This window comes from Pezoporus flaviventris, unplaced genomic scaffold (genome assembly GCF_033815535.1).
Source record: "Pezoporus flaviventris isolate CSIRO_AGI_PZ_B2104156 unplaced genomic scaffold, CSIRO_AGI_Pfla_v1 ptg000066l, whole genome shotgun sequence".
Taxonomy (NCBI): domain Eukaryota; kingdom Metazoa; phylum Chordata; class Aves; order Psittaciformes; family Psittacidae; genus Pezoporus; species Pezoporus flaviventris.
In genome coordinates this window covers 4,221,702-4,239,903 of record NW_026892614.1, presented here as the reverse complement: position 1 = coordinate 4,239,903, position 18,202 = coordinate 4,221,702, and the positions used below count along the sequence as shown (strand labels likewise).

Genomic DNA, 18,202 nt, shown 5'->3' with positions numbered 1-18,202 from the left:
TATCATTAAGCTGAATAATCAGTTGTGTGGGAAAATGAATACTATAAATAGCTAAACTGAAGTAATTGGAAACTAATTTAAATTGCTTTAAGTTTCTAAAGTGATGAAATGTCAGGATCTGGTCTTTTTTCACAAAGTCTGTTGTTCGTGTGCTTTTACTCTGTTCAGCTTGATATCAAAAGTCATCTTTCATTGCTTTTTGAAATAGAAGCTGCTATTCTTTTTGATGGTTCCTTTCTAGGGATGTTAGTCAACTACATGTGATTGGTTTAGATGTTTATGCTTGACTACTGTACAGCCCTTAGGTCAGTCTGATGTAAGCATACCTGTATGAAAAGCTCAGAAGATAGGTACATCTTGGAAGCAATCAAATATCTGTTTCATAGAAAATTACTGGTGTGATAACAATAGTCGATTAACTAGTAATCATTAGGGCCTGTGTAGAGGCATACCCTATATTCACAGGTGACAATTTTCTAGGTAATTTAGAGAATAGACCATTGCATTATCAGTTAGCTTTTCCCTGCATTTCCACCTGGTGCAGCTAGAGAGGGATAAAATATGGTGGGGAACTTATGTTTTCTGTACACAGCTTTCTATTTCCTGAGCTGTGATTCAGCTCTGCTATAGAAGGATTACTTAGTTCAGTAAGGTATTTACCTATTTGAAATTCCACGTAGAAACATTAATACTTTCAATTGTGATTGTGAGGTGTTCTCATGAGCAGTTCTGATCCTCCTCCACCTCACTGTCTCCTTTCTACCCCCACCTGAAAAAAAAAAAACAACAAAAAACAGGACAGGAAAATTGCCTAGAAGGGTAACACTGGATGATCAGAAATACAGAATGGCTTCCATTAAAAATCAGCTGAATAGTCTAGGACTCTTCAGGCTGGAAAGATTACTGAAGAGTGAAATCATGGGTGTCTATTAAAATCATGAAAGTGACACAAAAGAAGGTATGTGAGAAACAGTTGGTTTTGTTTTGTTATTTTTTTTTTTTGTCTTTTTCTGTTACCAGAATTAGGAGGTGTGAAATCAAAGTAGCAAGTGGCTACTCCAGAACAAGTGCACACAAGTGTTCCTTTTATCTTCTGTTTGAGCAGTTTCTTAACAGAATATGGTCCTAAAGATTTGCAGGATTCAAAGAGCAGCTAGAGAAATTAACTGGGAAAGTCCATCAAACTCTTAGAGCACTGTAGAGCTGCTTGAATATGTTCATCTTTAACCTAGGTTGGTGTTCACTTTTTTATATAAACAGCAATTTTGGATGGTTTAGTATTGTTTAGAAATTAGAATTGAATAAATTGCAAAATCTTTATTTTAAAGGCACTTATCCTTTTTCCTGTTCTGTGTTTTGGTTTTGTTGTGTCATTTGTGTTTTTGTTCTTAAGGATACTTTGAAATATACCTGTTATTTATTTGAAATATCCATATTTTCTTTCAGACAGTGTTTTGGTGGACTCTAAGGTGTGTGAATATTCACCAGCAGTTGTTAGAGGAGAGATCACCTGAGCTATTTTCTCTTGCCCAGACCTGTATAAAACAAGGTATGTTTCTAATTACTCGGTTTATTGGCCTACAGGATCAGTTGCAAGATACCATAGGAGAGGGGAATTTGTAGGCACAGCTCTCAGCATGATGCTTGTGTAACTACAGCGAGTAGAGAAGGAACAGAATTCACTTAAATTGACATGGAGTTGCGTGGCACATGCTGTTTTCCAGCCTCTAAGATGAAAACTGGAATATGTTATTGAAGACAAAGGTTTTCTTCTCCCATGCTTAACGCTGTTAACTTGTCACAAGTTCATTTGAAGCCATTCTGTAGTTCTCAACCCTTACTTAACTGAGCTCATTTAGTTTTGAAAAGGGCATGTTCTTCTTCTATATCTTCATGAAGGAGATAAACTTTTTTCCTTTTCTCTGTCCTAACCTCTTAAGTTTTGAGATTTATTACTACTCTGCATTATACATAGAAAAAATAGACAACATTAAATTATGTAATATATATGTTTACAAAAACCATGTAGAAAGTTAAAATGTCAAATGTAATTATATCACTTGTTTTTTTTTTTTCTAAGAAACATAAACTCTTCCATAGACAGTTGATATCACTTCCTGCAGCAACTGAGAAGGATGAAGAGGCAAGCTGCTTATGGACATTTGCCCCTTGCCAGTTAGTCAGCTAAAGATTCCACATTTAATTTAACAAGCCTAAAATTTCCAACCAGTTACATAGAAGAAATTTTCTATTGCATTTAGAGATGAGTTGTCATATATGTTTTGATGAAGGTAGCAATGTTAAATGCCAAAGTTTCAAGACTCCTCCCCTACTGTACTTAATGGAGATTTTTTTTTGATCTGCAACATACGTACGTTTTGAAGATGCCCAGCATCAGATAGTTAGATGCTAATGCTTTTGCAGTTCTATTTGAGTATTGCAGTTCTGACTTGATGGAATAGTTTTGTTGTGTGAACTTTGGAGAATGTAGAGCACATGAAAGCACTTTCGGGTTCTGTTATGTAGATAAAAATATCAGAGAAATTTGGAGTATGTTAATGTGACTGTTACTTTTTGGAAAAACATGAAACAAAACTGAAAAAGAAGTCATTAATTAAAATTAATTGACTAGCTGATATTGGGTAGAGATACAGTAGTTTGTGCAGCCCTGAGCTGTGTAGAGGCTGCTGCTGCTTATGCACAGATACTAAATAAGCACTAAGATGTCTGTTTTCAGTGACCTGTTTTGAGACTCCTGGATATGGTTTTCCAAGGAGATGATGTGAAGTATACTTGAATCTGTAGTGAATTTACTTTCAAATTAAAGCCATCTGGTATTTCAAATAAGTACCTTCATATTCCATGAAACAAATACTCAGTAAACCTTTTAAATAGTCTTTGATTAGTGCTTGAAAATAACTCATAGAAAACTAATTCTATTTTTTCTGCATGTAAATGGAATTTTTGGGGAATGGTCAGAATGGCACTGTATAGAGTGTGAAAAGCAGATAAAGATGGCAGATGTCCCAAATCATTTACTGGTTTCTTGGGATTTTTATTGCTTGCTCCATCCACCCCCCCCCCCCCCCCCCTTACAAAAAACAAAGCTTTTGTTAGAAAGGCAGGTGTTTTATGATCCTTAATATGGGCATTATTCTGTTTTTTTAAAAAAGAATGTGTTCAATGATAAGTATGGGCAGAAGCGTTAAAACCTGAGATCGTTCATTAGTGAAGAGGATACATTACTTAAATATAAGGTTAAAATTTAGCTAACTTTCTCAGTTTTGAAGTGGTATGTTTGAAATAGGCTTTTGGCTCAAAGCAGGGATTAAATTGCACAGACTTTTGTTTTTTTTAAATAGTTGTAGTCTCTTGAAGGGGTTATTTAGAAGATTAAGTTGTAACCTGCTGCATTCTCTATCCTGCTTTAGTTGAAAACCATGGCAGTAATATTTTTAAATTACCAATTTGCTTTTATTAAACAAAATCTCTAAAATCAGACTTCGGAAAAAGTTAAGTTGTTAGGTGGGATTTATCCATGCAAATCCTTATTTATGGGATTAAAAAAAGCTGTGTATAAAATATGTTCAGGTTTACCAGCTTTCTGTATTGATTGAAAGTTTTTGAGGATTAACAAGTACTAAAAAAAAAAAAAAAGCCTAGGAGGTTTAAACTGTACAATCTGTTCAGGCTGGAGTTGGCTGCCAACCTCTAAGTTCAAAAATCAGAGAAAAATGTTTTAAAAAATCCTTGGTAATTTTGGGTAATGAGGGTATTACCTCAACAGTCTGTGTTCTGAGATCGTGTGTTCTTCAGCAGGTCCAAGACAATTTGTTGTTTATTTCCTACAAAAGTAATATATCCCAATTCAGCTTTGATGTAAAATATGAGCAAAGATTAAACTTCTGGTTGTTGCAGTAGTAATCCTTAGATGTAAAACTTGAAAAATGCTTATAATACTGCATAACTTCTGTGCACTGACTGTGGGTTTTTAAATGTGTGGTGTAAAGAACAATCTATTTGAAGCACAACAGACTTTTTCTCCTGGTGTTTTAAGTGTATTTTTAAAACATCATTCATGCAGACTACATCCCGACAGCTGTTATTTTTCTTAATTTGCAGTGACAGAAGCACAAACTTTGTTCACAAGCAGTGAAAGCTGGCACCTAGCAGTTCAGTTCCATCTTGAGTGTGCCTATACGTTTTTGTATTACTATGAGTATAAAAAAGCTAAACAGTGTTTCAGTATGGCTAAAGACATAACGAAACTGCAGATTAATCTCACAGGTAAGTTTTTGCTTTTACAGTCTTTGAGAATGGTTGGGTGGGCCAAACTAACATGATTTATTTGGAGTTTTTTACGTATTCAATTAGAAATGGACTATATTTTGAATCCTGACTTTTAGCAGTCAGATTTACTTGTCTTCTAAGAATGACCATTACTTGGAAAAAGGAAGAGAAATATGCTGTCTAGTTACAGTATCATCCCTAACATGGATGTCTGTGGTATTGTGATCTTTCCTTTTCGTGTTTCCTGTCAAATTCTAGGTCTACTTGTCTCTTGTGGGATTCCTGAACTAGCTGGTGTCATGGTGAATAGTTTGTTTGTAGACACTTCTGAAGAAGTCTGCATGATGATTTGATGCAGTCTTTGACTTTTTATGCCACTAGCCTAGATGGACTCCATGTAAATAGCATTTAAAAGTCACTTCAAGGACTGCTGTTATCACAGGAAATAAGTAGAAAAGTCGAACAGTAGTATTGAGGATTCAATCATTACGGAGACTTTAGGTTCTGAAAGGATAATTGTATTCTTTGGAGTCAGTCAGATCACTTTGCTGCACTTGGAACTTCATTTAAAATTGCATAGATAGATATGGGGCTCTTAGGTCTAGCTGGTCCTGCTAGGTAATAAAATGACATAAAACACACACCTTTTCTGTTGAGAACTTTTGATTGTACCTGAGTAAAAATGCAAAACCATTATGTTGTTTTTTTTCTGTAGGCTTATTAGTGGAAAGCACTCAGGAACTGAAACTTGCAGCCTCCTATTACACCACTGTATGTTACAAGGCAGCACTTTTTTTATATTTAGATTGGAGCTGCAGTTACTTCTACTTGTATCCTGAGTCAGTTCAGTATTTTAATTAAAAAATTCCAATGATACAAACAAAAAAACCCACACAAAAATAAAAAAAAAAAAAAAATTTTTTTTTTTTTTGTGTGGTATGTACTGCAAACTTGGTATTATAAGGTGGTTTTGTTTGAAATTAACCTAAAGTTTTCATTTTTGGGGTTTTTATTTTTATTAAAAACATCAATGTGTGTCATGATACTCAAGCTATAAAAGATTAATTAACTAAAATCAAGGTGGAAGGTGGCTATTCATGGATATTCCTCAACTTACAGCTGTGTGCTGTTTGTTTGGTTTGTTTTTTTTTCCCACTTTGAAAGAGATCTTCAGATTTTGGGTGAATAATTTCCTTAAATCTAACCTAGGAAAATACCCTCTTGTTTGGAAGGGGGTGGAAAAAGCAATTTGGATGCATTGGAATTATTTGTATTTTTGTTATTATTTTACCAAGAGGTTATGCTAGTTCCAGAGAGAGTTTGTGGTCTTACAGACTCTTGGAAAAATGTTGTGAAACTCTTAAAAGTTCTGTGGTTTATCTCCTTAAATCTTTTAGAATAGTTACGAAGGATGTCTAACCTGAAGGCAAATGAACTGAGCTGAACATGTGGGAATTGTTTACATTCTAGGCAAACTCATTTGACATGCATGTTTGGGCTAAATGGAAAGAATGTTACATCATCAGAAAAGACTTTGCTTTAATGTAAAAATTCAGACTCTAGGAAAGACATTTTTAAGGCTTTTGGAAGGAATTTCCTTTTTAGGAAAGGATCTTTAAGAGGTTTTTATTCTTTAATGATTGCAGTCCGTACGAGTTGAGTATTTTCTTATGGCATGGAAATGTTTGCTGTTCTTAGAGAATTTAGAATTAGTATTTTCCAAAGTTATTCTTATACTTATTTTGGCTTGTGTGCTTTTCAAAGTCCCTTTAATCCAGGTCTGTGCTCTATTCAGCATTTATTAAAAAGTAACTTTGTCCCTCACAATAAGTCACAACGATCGCTAACTCCACAAAGCTATTTCCAGTAAAAGAGAAGTATGTGGTCCTTCTTGCTTATAAATTTACTAAGATAAAGAATGGTAGTCCAAGGTAAATTTAAGATCAACAGATCTGGAGGATTAATAATGCTGAACTCTGAAATCTGCATATTGTCTTGTTTTTGTTTTCACGCCCAGTAATGCATCGCTGGGAATATTTAATATGGAACAGAATCTCGGTAAAATCTCGGAGTAGGTTCCCTCTGTTTTATGAGGATATGTGGTGGTGTAAAGCAAGCAATTTGTTTCCCCTAGGTTTAACACATGATGTATATTTTCCAAATAAAAAATATTGTTTTGTCACTGTAATAATAATGAATTCTTTACTTAAAGAAATGGAGTGGGAGGTGTATGCAGCTAAGCATAAACAAATCACAGTTTCTAGGTGGTAGCAAGTAAATGTATTATTAATTAGCATAACTTTGCAAGTATGTTTTATTTAGCTATTTAAGCAGTAAGACATAATAGGAAGTAAATTACAGTATAATTATTTTCAAGTGTTATTAAAACTGATAATTGAGCACTGCCACATAAAATTAGTATAAATCATTATCCAGTATTTCTTTCTCTGTGTCTTCTCTGCAGTGTGCCTTGTGATTTTAAGGTGGCATTTTTAGAATCTTTATAAACTCGTAACACAGGGCTTACCCATTAAATGGGTAATTGGCAGGAAAGCAGAAATCAGATTTATTTCCGTCTTCTCTACTGCTGTGTTTTCAGCTTCAGGAAGATAAGGGGTGACTGCTATTTCAGTGCCTGTGCTAGGTAATTCTTAGTGACAATAGCCTTGTCCTCAGGCTTTTGTCACATGAACAGTCAATCATCTTTACCTCAAAGATTTTATGTCCTGCAAGTGGATCAGCATTCAGTCCTCTGATTCTGTTATCTGGCTTTCACATTATTACTATGACACAGTACTCAACAATAAGCGAGCAAGCCTCCAGATTTTAAGTAATTTTTACGTCCGTTTTGGCTCTGGTTAAGATTCTGTTATTTTACGTTACCATTTTGGAATTATTCTATGATTTTTCTGATTGCAACTTGGAAATCAAGGTTGCAGCTTGTAACCTAGGTTGCTAACAGACGAAGAACAGGCATGTTTTTCTTTTCAATTTGGTATAAATGCCAATTGCCACCTAAAAATTAGTAAAAAGGGAGGAGAAATATGCCAATATGTCTGAGGGTCCTGTAAAAAACTGAAGAAACAACCCCGAGAGGAATTTCACATTATGCATTCTGAATATTGATAAATTCGGTAGACAGCTTTCACTGGTTTGCTGTTTCACTCTGTCACGTTACTTTTACAGTGTCTTATATGCTGTATTATGTCTGTGATTCTTCTTTGTAGGCCTGTCTCCAAAGGAAGATTTGAAATATTTAAAATGATGGCCTTTAAAATACTGTGGGATTTTCATTTGCTGAAGTGTCTCTACGTTGTCATTAACTTTTTACAGGCAAATCAAACAATTGCTTGTGGCTTACTGCTAGGGATGAATCTTGATTACTGTGAATTTTCAAGAGACAATATGGTGGAAAATTTACCTAAAAGTGGCTTTGTGAGACCTACCTAGCTGCATTTGCATGTTTGTAATACGTTTGTTTGTATGTCATGGCAAAAGCACATGTAGCTCACTGCTAAGAGATCCAACAGATTTAAATCACAGCTAAATTTCATAGGCTAATTCTTAATGGGTTTCTGTCTTTGATTTGCTTTATTGTGAGCAACTTTCTTGTGCTTGATGGGATTAGTGGTTCTTAGTGTTCATTAATGTGAATTTGTATTGATTTTCTGTAGGTGCTTTGGGGAAGAGAACACGATTTCAGGAAAAATATGTTGCACAGCTTATTTTGGATGTCCAAAGAACAGATGAATTCCTTCTTCCTCACAGTGAACTAAGTCCAGCTCCAACACCTCTAGAAAACTTAACAATGGCAAGTATTTGAGGAGAATTGTATTAATTTCTTAAAATTACAGTGTTCTGAAGCTTTTCTTGAGTGTCTTCAAGTGAAAAGTGTGTGTTGCCTCGTATAAACTTAACTGATTTCTGAAAGCTTTTGAAAAAGGTGCAGGGTAGATGTCTGTCTGGTATTAAAGGCCATGGGTTAAAACAATGTATGATTGTCGGCTAAAAGCATATCTGCAAATACGACCTTTCACAGTTCATGTATTAATTTATAGTGACTAAGAGTGATGGAGTTAGGAAAACAGATGAGAGACAGTTTTTAGAAACAGCCTGCAAGGCATCAGAAAAAAACATGGATTGCTAAGGACTGACAGTCGGGTTTAATGACAGAGTGAAGATAGGAAATTAGTCTAGGTATTCCTACTGGCATGAATTACATGACTTGGCCCAGCTGATCTTAAGGCTGTGCATGATGAGTTCAACAATAAATGGCTCAACAACCTCTGAATTGTTTTGGAATGGCATTTTTCCCTCATGAGGAGGAGTTCTGGTCAGGATTTAAGGTTATTTGAATTTGCTAAAGAATCCAGAGATAAACTGAGGCATTATGGTCCAAGACTTACTCTTTAAGTTGGAAAGCCCTTTATAAAAAAGGGTTATGCCTTGATAGAGTTCCAGGTCAAGCAGCGGTCTTAAGCAAAAAATTTGGCAGTACTTCTCTATTTCTACATTGAATGCACAAATATCTTAAGAGACTGCCCTAACTTTTTTATTTTTTTGCTTGTCCATTAGTATGTCCTTAGTGTTGTATTTGATTTGATGAAAAGAGATTGACTGCATATATCTTAACAAATTGTGCTTAGACCTATGTATAGGAGCCTATTTAAGGATAGTGAAAGCTCAGGTGAGGCCACTTGGTGAGTGTCAGACTTAAAGCCTTACCTTACAACTTACCTAGAACTAAATCATAGAATCCTTTAGATTGGAAAGACCTTTAAGATGATAGGGTGCATTGTTCTTGGAGAGTCCCGAACTGAGATATTGTGTAACTGTTTTATCCAGTTATTTGGAACTTTCTGAAGAATTTGCCTTTGTAGACTATCTGATAAGGACTTTAATTTGGCATAAAATAATGACAGTACTGGTTTAGGTTGTAGGTATAAACTGGACTGTAATGTATTGTCCTTGCTAATAAAATACTATATTTGTGTGTCCTCTTACTTCAGCAGCTTTGGGTCTGTTCATTAAATTTAGTGGGAGTTTGAGAAGGACAAGAGGGTCCTTAGAGCCTTTAAAAATTAGTAGTGCATATGTTATCCATGCCTTCCTACTAAGATTTTGGAGAATGTATCTTCAAAATAATATTAGAAAAATAAGCATATCTACTCTTTCTGAAAAGTGAATATATGATGCTAGAAAGGGCTTGAGAGGTTTTGGCTATATGGAGGGAATTAAATTTTGTGCAAGTGTGAGTGACTGTGTCATAATTCTCTTCATAAGTTGCTCAGGGTCTGTATTAAGGAAAGTTAGGATTTCTGTTCCCACAGTCTGCTTCTGGGGAAAAAACCAAAAAAGGAACCTTTTATTTCTGCATTTTGTGTGTGTCAGAAGTTCTAGAAAATAATGTTAGTAGAGCAGTGCATGGCTTTAAAGAAAACCTGCGCTTTTTCAAGTTCAGATATTTTATTAACACTGTGTGTGAATATTCTGCCACAGGCATTAGACCAGGCTTGACTAAGTAGATTCTCCAATTCATGTGTTTGTTAAATTACCAGTTAAAGTTCTTGATTTCCCCCCCCCGCTTTTTCCAGCATGTCTTTATGAATAATGTAGTATCAAAATACAACTTGTTCATGTAATTTGTCAGTGTTAACTTTAACAGTGAGTCCTAGTGTTTCTTTTGCCAGGTATGGTCTCAAATTTGTCAGCCTTGAGTGTACCTTGAAGCTATTTTAGCTAAAATTTGGAGTTAATGCTATTCTCCATCCATCAAAAGCTACCAACAACATCATTGCATCTCCATCTAAGTTTAGGGCAGGTGCTTGATCTGTCTTGTAGACTTTTAAAAGACTATTCATGGAAATGCATAAAGGCAAAGCCTTGAAAGGTGCTGAGAATCTCCACAGAATTAACATAAATGCATGGAACGGTAAAAGGCCTGTAATCATGCTGCGAAATTATTATAGGGAAATTTTCTTCTCTTGTCCAATGTTCTTATTTTAAGTCTACCATTTTCAGGTAAAGGAAAATACTTTTATTTGTCTAAAGATAGGAATTATCCTGGATGAGTGGAAAAAAATTCCTACAAGAATTATAAACTTTGTCAGTATGTAAAAAGGCCAAATTGACACTGGTCACAATTAATCTTCATCTCCTGTTTTGCAGTGCTTTCTTCTATGGTCTTAAAGTTCCCCCCTTATAATTATTCAGCAAGGTAACTGAACAAGCTATTTTGCAATTAAGCAGTCAGTAATTTAATTCCATTAAAAATACAACCAAAATAGCAATATGACTGATTGTTGGACTGGTAGCTGAGCTGATTTCTGGTCAAGTGCTTCCTGCTTCCCCCTGGTGCTGAGCAATTATGTTGTCCCAGATGGCACTAGATGGAAAACTATTTGCATTTAAAAATATTTGAGACTAAATTCAAAGCTTTGCTCACAAGTCAGTTCCTGTGAAAGGAAAACTTCAGGCTTGAGGTGATGCATAAGGACTCCTGATGTGAAGTGGCATCTTATAATAGTTTGATTAGATCTAAAAAAAATCAGAGCTGATTTTATGTTTATGGGGAATAAGGAATTTATTTTTAAACCGAGGGATGGAAATCAGGCTTTAAAATTGTAGCGTACAGTTCAGTTGATCAGTATTCATAGTGACGTTAAAGCAATTAGTACTGTTTATACTGGCTAGATTTTAAAGATTATGTAGGCCAGAAGCTGGAAATTTTTTTCTAATTGTATTATATTAAATTGTAACTTAGGCTACATATGCTGAAGTGGTATTATAATAGTGTAGTACTCTAGAATAGTGTTCACCTGGAAGTGGCAGATAATCCTTATATATGCTAATGTAAGAAAATAAAATGATGGTATTAAATATGCCTCTAAGAGTGGGGATGTCTTCATTATCCCCTTAAAACAAATTTATTTTCTTCACATTCTTTGCCAATTCACAGTTTAGTTTCATTTATACAGTGATAGAATATCAGTTATGAATGCAGATAGCCCACTTCAGAGCATTCCTATTCACTTTTTGTTCTTCCATGGACCCTTGTTTTCACCTTGCAAATGAAAGATGCTCGCTAGAAATAGATACCAATAGGATATTGAAGGGAAATGAATAGGAAGCTTGAAAAACTGTTAGAATAATCCATTTTCTGTACTACTGGTAACTAAAAACCAGTAGTACGATAGCTGGTTTAAGGACTGTTTGGGTTTTTTTTAAATATACATAAAATAAAGGACAACATTTTTGGTAACACTATAAGCAAGAATTTGAAAAGGAAAATCTTCTTCAGCCCTTAAGGAAAAAAAATCAATATTTAGATAATTTTAAAGTTACTCTGAATGCTGTTCTTCCTGCCTGACCACCAGTATACTTGTAGTAAAACTGGTTCGGATGGTACTTCATTCTACTGGCTTAGTTAGTTAATTCTGTCACAGTTATAGAATGGTAGTTTACTTTCCATTGTGTCTCTTTCTGATGTTGGTATTATCCGTTTCAGACAAGTTACATTTTTTTCATATTTTGAAAGCATAAATTTCTCTGTAACAGTTTCTATTTACTTTAAAATACTTTTTTTTCTCTTCCACAGAATTATGACTTAAACGATGATACGTTGCTTAATGAGATAAAATTAGCAGATGCTGATCAGTACCAAGTACCAGATTTGTGTGCAGAAGAGCTTGCTGTAATCCTTGGAATATGGTAAATTAGTTCACAGTTACTCAAAAAAACTGCAAAACTGCATGAATAATTGTGATAATGAAGTGGCGAGTCAATGAGGCTTTTTTTCCTTCATTATTATGTAGTCTGGCTAAAATAGTATGACTTGCATTATATGTGGGCAGAATTTTCAGTTATCTCAGAGTGAACTTAGTGTCCAGTTCAGAATTTCAGCACTGTTTCATTAGTTGCTAATATTGTTAATATTGTTCTTTTATCCGTTGCTTGTTCTGTAGCGCATTATAATATCTCTACCCCTCCTCTTCCCACTTGCCAAAATTTTCAGTTATTTTCCTCTTTTTGTCCCATAAAGCGCAGTGAAATAATTGGTGGAGAGAAGATTGTTTCCTTTCATATGCTCATTTCTCAGACTGCAGCTTTTTGAAGGCCCCCACACCTGCTTGGCTATATAGTTGAAGTCAGATGTCTGCGGTTTCAGCTATGTCTTTTAACTGTTCAGCCATCCACTGTAATGAGGAATTCGTGAGTGGAATATGTACTGTGGGTTCATATTTTCTTTATTCCCTGAGACTTAAGCTTGTCTTTTTTTCAAGGCCCCAAGTAGATCCAGTTGGAGGAAAAAGGAGTGAACCACCCCAGTGGGTTGACATACATTCCTGACCAAGTCACTTTCAATCTTTTGCACTGACTCAAGGCCTTCCCCTTCCCCAGAAGCATTGTCACATGCATTTAATTTTTTAACACAGTATTTTCTTGTGTTCAGAATATTTCATCCCTCCTGCCTCCATCCTTCTGGAGGAAATTTTGTCTATTGGTCTCTTTCTGAAAGGGTAGAATTTGTATTTTACATTGACTTGTCTGCACAGTAGGTTTTTTCACCACAGTATGACACTTTGAAACCACTACTGTCATGCTCTGAATAGTGGCTAGAAACGATTTTGACTCCCAGCTCTGTGTGTACATTATAATTAATCCAAGTGGTATCTGAGTTTGGCAAGACTCAAGGCAAGAAGCTCATTAAAGAAACTAAAAACAACCAACAAAATATTTTTCAGTGTTGCTTCCTTGCAGGAATGGTAAATGCCATTCAGGGGGTTAGGCAGTGTTAAGCAACTGGAACTGTTTCAGGCATAGATGGCAACAAGATTTGATATCCAGCCATGTTGCAGAAATGCTACTAGAATGTCAGTTTTCAGAACTGTTCTTTGAAGGGAATTTAGGATATAAACCTTGTGACTGAGTGGAGTTTAGGCTGGAATTGCTGGCTTTACCCTGGGTGTTTATGCCAGCTATTGGCATATCAGTTTGCAAGGAAGCATATACATGTTCAAGCGTTTAGTGCTGGCTTTTAAGCAAAACATACTTCTCAAACCTAAGCTGTAAAAAATTCCTTGGTTTTCTCTTATGCTCGAGGACTTCAGTTCTATAGAGTAAATAACTAATTTCATAATAACTTGGCTTTAGAATTCCTTTAACTTTCCAAAGCAGTTGTAACTAGACTTCACTTTAGGTCTAGCATCACCTCAATGGCATCTGTTGTTGACTGACACTGTCAGCAGTGGATGTTTTTTCTAATGCAAATAAACTTTAAGAGACTGACCTGGTTTGTTGCAGAAAGGCAACCCGCAGGTAAAGAAAAAAGAGTAAATGTGAGAAATTTTTTTTTCCTATATATTTCCCTGTGTTTGCTGGTATTTATTTTACAACAAATGTTATGGAAGTGCCCCTTAATTCAGTTGATAGATTTGTGGCTAAGTAATGCTAGCTCAATCAGCAGCATGCAGAAATGTTTGTGGATAGCAGGACAGAGTGAAAATTGTTACAGTTTGTGAAAGACAATTACAGTTGCATAGAATCCTATGGAATTACCTGAATACACATAATGTTTCCATCTGTGAAATAAGCTTAATTTCAAGTAGGTTACAATGATTAAGTATCTAAACAAAGTACTATTACAGTATCAATGCAAACATCTTTATCTCCTCCTCCCTGGTAACATTTTAAGAGGATATAAAGTATCTCATACGTGTTGTCTTTACAAAAATTGAAGCAGTATCTCGTGCAGTATGCATAACCTAGCTGGGAAATAGCATGTGTGAGCCTGAATCAGTTATTTATTTATTTATTTATTTATTTTTAGACCTCTCTCTGTTATTCTCATGAAAAATGATAAATCATAAAAAAGTAGCAATGTAAACTATACCCAGCCAGTCCTCTGTGGCATCAGTAATTTGAGGCAGTTTCCTTTAGAGTGTTTGGCTATTATATTTCTTCCTCCAAATACTGGACAGTATGTGGAACTAAATCTAAAAAAACATTTGCCTCTTACGATAATGAAACTGTAGCTAAAACAAAGCATGTGTGTGGGAAGCCACCTCAGTCTGCCTTGTTTACACAAAGGTTTCCTATTCCAACAAATACAGATTTTGTAGTATTTCTGTAGGAAGAATGTTTTCTGGAGGTGTCTTCAGATCATCTCACTGCAGGAGTAATGCAACCTAAAGGAAATACTAGAATAAACTCCTAGGAGTGCAGAAGCATCACTTGGCTAGGACTTTTTTGTGATATTTTAAATGAAAATAACTAGTCATGATATTATAAAATTTATTTTACAGTCAAGCCTTAAGACTGTGGCCAGAACATTGTATAGAACCTAGAACTAACCTTTCAGAGGCAAATGGAAAAAGATGCTAAAGTTCCAATACAAAAATAAAATAAAAGAATGGACCAGTGTATGGTTTAAATAATGTGTACTATAGTATAGATGCCAAAGTGCTGAGAAACTGAGAGGGGACTCTGTTTCCCTTGTCACTTAGAAATAGCCCAAAGTAGATGGCTGTTAGAATAGGCAACAGCAGCTGTGTCTCAGCAGCTTGGAAAGAAATCCCTTCTCATCACTTGATTCACCATTTTCATGAAAAGGGGGACCTTTTAGAAGTTCTAAGAAAGCAAAGACAAATGTCCAGTGGCTGGTTATTTCTTAATCTTTTGCTGTTTCTCAAGAATCAAATCAGACAAATAGTGTGTTATATTGGAGGTACCTCAGATCAGTTGCAGACTCTGCACCAGTCTTCAGCTGGTAAGGAAAGCATCAGGAAGCGTAACTTTTATTTTACAGTAATTTCTTTTGCATTCGATAATAATATACAGTTTACAGAATGAGTTGTAGAAGCATACATGAAACAGCTGCACAAGCACTAAATAGCATTAAGACTAAAAGGCTTTTGACAGAATTACTAAATATGAGCTTTTGAATCAATTGAGTAATTAGAAAAATAAAATCCCAATATGCATTTTGGGAAACTTGAGTAGGTGAAAAGCAAAATATTTAGCTACTTGGAATTTAAGAATCTGTTCTTAGCTTCTGTTCTCTAGTCAATGGAGGAGCCAGTACCTGCAGAGTGTGATTTATTTCACTTCAGGTACTTATTTTACAATGGGTTGAATCGCTCCCTACATTTATCTGTATTTTTACATGGACTCTGAAGAAATCGTAGACTTTTAGCTAGATTAAAGGCCTAAATTTTACGTGGTTAAAGTTAGGTGCTTATTAAGATTTTAGGTATACATGGTTGCAGCCTTCTTTGCACTTTATAGCAAGGTCATGCAGTATAGCTTGTATCAGAAGTACAAGACAACAGCAGGTCAACAACTGTTTTCACCTCGTTTTATGAGAGAGCATTCTCTCTTCCAAGCCATTGAGATGGAAAAGGTTATATTAAAGTGACTGTGGAAAGCTAGAGCTTACACCTCTTGTCCAATGAAAGTAGAAGCTACAACATAAAATCTTGAGCAACATTAAAAGAGATGACAGTTTTTGTGTTAAATACTTTTTGGCGCTCTGGCCAATCTTTACAAACATATCATGTAGGTGTAAATTATTACTATTTTTTTGAAACAAACCAATTACAGGTGCTGGACAATGATCTCACCATGGTCAGTTTATGGCTGCTTAAAATCATTGCTACAAAATACATTGCTGTGCACCAGTACATAAGACTGTGTGGAGAGGTTCCCACTAGGGAAATAAGCTTCCTGTCTTGCTGTTCAAAATGCTCACATGAAAAACATTAGTCTCTTTAAATACTGTGAAACTTCAAAAAAGCTTGTAAAGTGATCGGTTTATTGGATTTAGCTCTTCTCTGTTCACAAAATTAACACAGTTGGTAAAAACAAACTGCATCAAAATACAGCAAATGCTCATTAGAATGCCTGTGTGGAAAATTTGACATGTCTGTTCTTCATCATACATTTCATGCTAGTTAACTGTAGTTACCCGAGGAACTTGAATTGTTTGTACTTGCAGAGAGGTAACATGTCAGGAAACATAAGCAACAAAACAGCAGTTGTCTTCAGCCATCTAACTTTACGCTCTTCTTCAAGAGTGACTGCGAAGAGATAGCTAAGGGTGAACAATAACAGGGCAGGCATGTGTTGCTTCTTTCTGCCTAATATTTTCCCAGCCTCTGAAAAGTGATTTCCTGAGCCTGACTTGCCTTGTCTGCATGCTCAGTGTATCTTAAACATTTGTCACTATTTAGTTGCCACTGCCTTCATTTAGTGACTTAACTCACCTGTATCCTAACAGTTTTGAAAATCTCTGCAGTATCCCTCTTTGGTTAGTCCTACCCTAATCAGACATTCTTTTGTAGAAGCTGTTACGTATTTATAAGGCATAAAACAATTATTCATTGTCATAAAACAGTTGTTCTAGCTGTTGGTTTCTGAATTTTTTCCAGTACTGAATTATTCTTTTTTTAAATGAAGGCCAAGAACAGAACATACTAGTTGTGGATGGGCAAAGGTTTTATGTAATATTTTATGTAGGATTTGTTATTGATTTATATACTTTATGTAGTATACTCCAGTGTGTGATTCTGTGTTATTTTCCTAATTAATTACATATTGATTTGCCTTTTTAACAGCTGCCTAGTACTGAGCTAGTGTTTTCATGCAGCTGCAGTGCTAAAGATGTGCTCTTGAATAGAAATGGTTGGATTGGAGCCTACCATTTTTTGTGGAGCCAGGATTGTGCTTTCTATTGTGCATTGCTTGGTATTTTATTTTATTATCCTGTTAGGTCTTTCTGCAGCTTCTTATTGCCTAATCACATCCTTACTTCAAAGAGTATCATTTGTCACCTCAATTACATTTTTCTGTTCCAGTTTGTATATTAATATTATAGTGTGTGGATCACATCACGAAACCTGGATTTTGTGCAAGATTGCACTGGTCACCTCCATTGGGATGTCTGATTATGTCTCATACCATTTCCTATCTTTTAATCAGTTAATGACCTTTGCCAAGACATTCTTATATAAAGGCTTGGTTTCTTTTTAAAAATCCTTTATGGTGAGAGTCTTCTGAAGATATCCTAGAGAACCAAGTTAATTTCATCAAGCAGCTTATGTATATCCTTAAGCTGGTTAAACCTTCCAAAAGTCCCAAACAGGTTTGTAAAGCAGAAATATTTTTCTAGAGATGCCTGGCCGACTCTCCCCACACACATTTGTCCAGGTATTTCTAATCCTTCTGTTCATTATATAGTCTCTTCTTACATACCTTCCACATGATATGCTTACAAGCCAATAGTTTCACTGATCCCCTGACACCAGTTTTAAAGGTCGGCATCGTTTTTGTTGCTCTCTTATCTTCAGGGACTGACACAGTTCTAAATGAGGACTGTTTTTAGTGTCTCAGCTATTTCATCCCAAAACTAATTTTAAACTTTTTTTTCTAACTCTTCTTTATCCTGTTAATTTTTTAGCATCTAACTTCTTAGCATATAGGCTCTCCTGCAGCTTTTTAATTTGAGAAAGAGTCTTGTAATTCTCTCCCTTACTCAGAAAGGATCCCTGGGACCCATTCTTCTGCAGTAAATGCTAATGCAATGAACTCATAGAACTTCTCTAAAATGGCTTTTATACCAGGGCTGTGATTTTGGTCCTGTGGACTCTCAAAATTTTTGTTCCTTCTGTATAGGAAGAAAGATCTAGCATTGATTTTTGGCTCTCTTGATTAGTTTCTCCTGAAACAGTTTTTGGACTCCATAATTACATTTTTAGGTGTATTTTTATTACTATTATTATTACTTATTATCCAGACTCCCTGATGCTTTCTGTATTGTTTTAAAACAAATTCAGTTATTTGAAGAACACTGTTTTGGTTTTAATGGCTTTTAACAATATTCTTTAACATTTGTCCACTTTCTAAATCAGTTCTT

At 35.2% G+C, this 18,202-nt stretch overlaps 1 protein-coding gene across 2 annotated transcripts in view; it reads left to right on the top strand.

Moving 5' to 3' along the window:
- TTC27 (tetratricopeptide repeat domain 27) overlaps positions 1-18,202 on the top strand; it is a 117,750-nt gene that overhangs the window by 16,735 nt on the left and 82,813 nt on the right. For both annotated transcript variants that reach the window (XM_061471024.1, XM_061471025.1), the window contains 4 exons: positions 1,447-1,549; positions 4,123-4,287; positions 7,965-8,101; positions 11,888-12,000. In XM_061471024.1, coding sequence (XP_061327008.1) covers positions 1,447-1,549; positions 4,123-4,287; positions 7,965-8,101; positions 11,888-12,000 — 518 coding nt within the window. The remainder of the gene's footprint in view (positions 1-1,446; positions 1,550-4,122; positions 4,288-7,964; positions 8,102-11,887; positions 12,001-18,202) is intronic.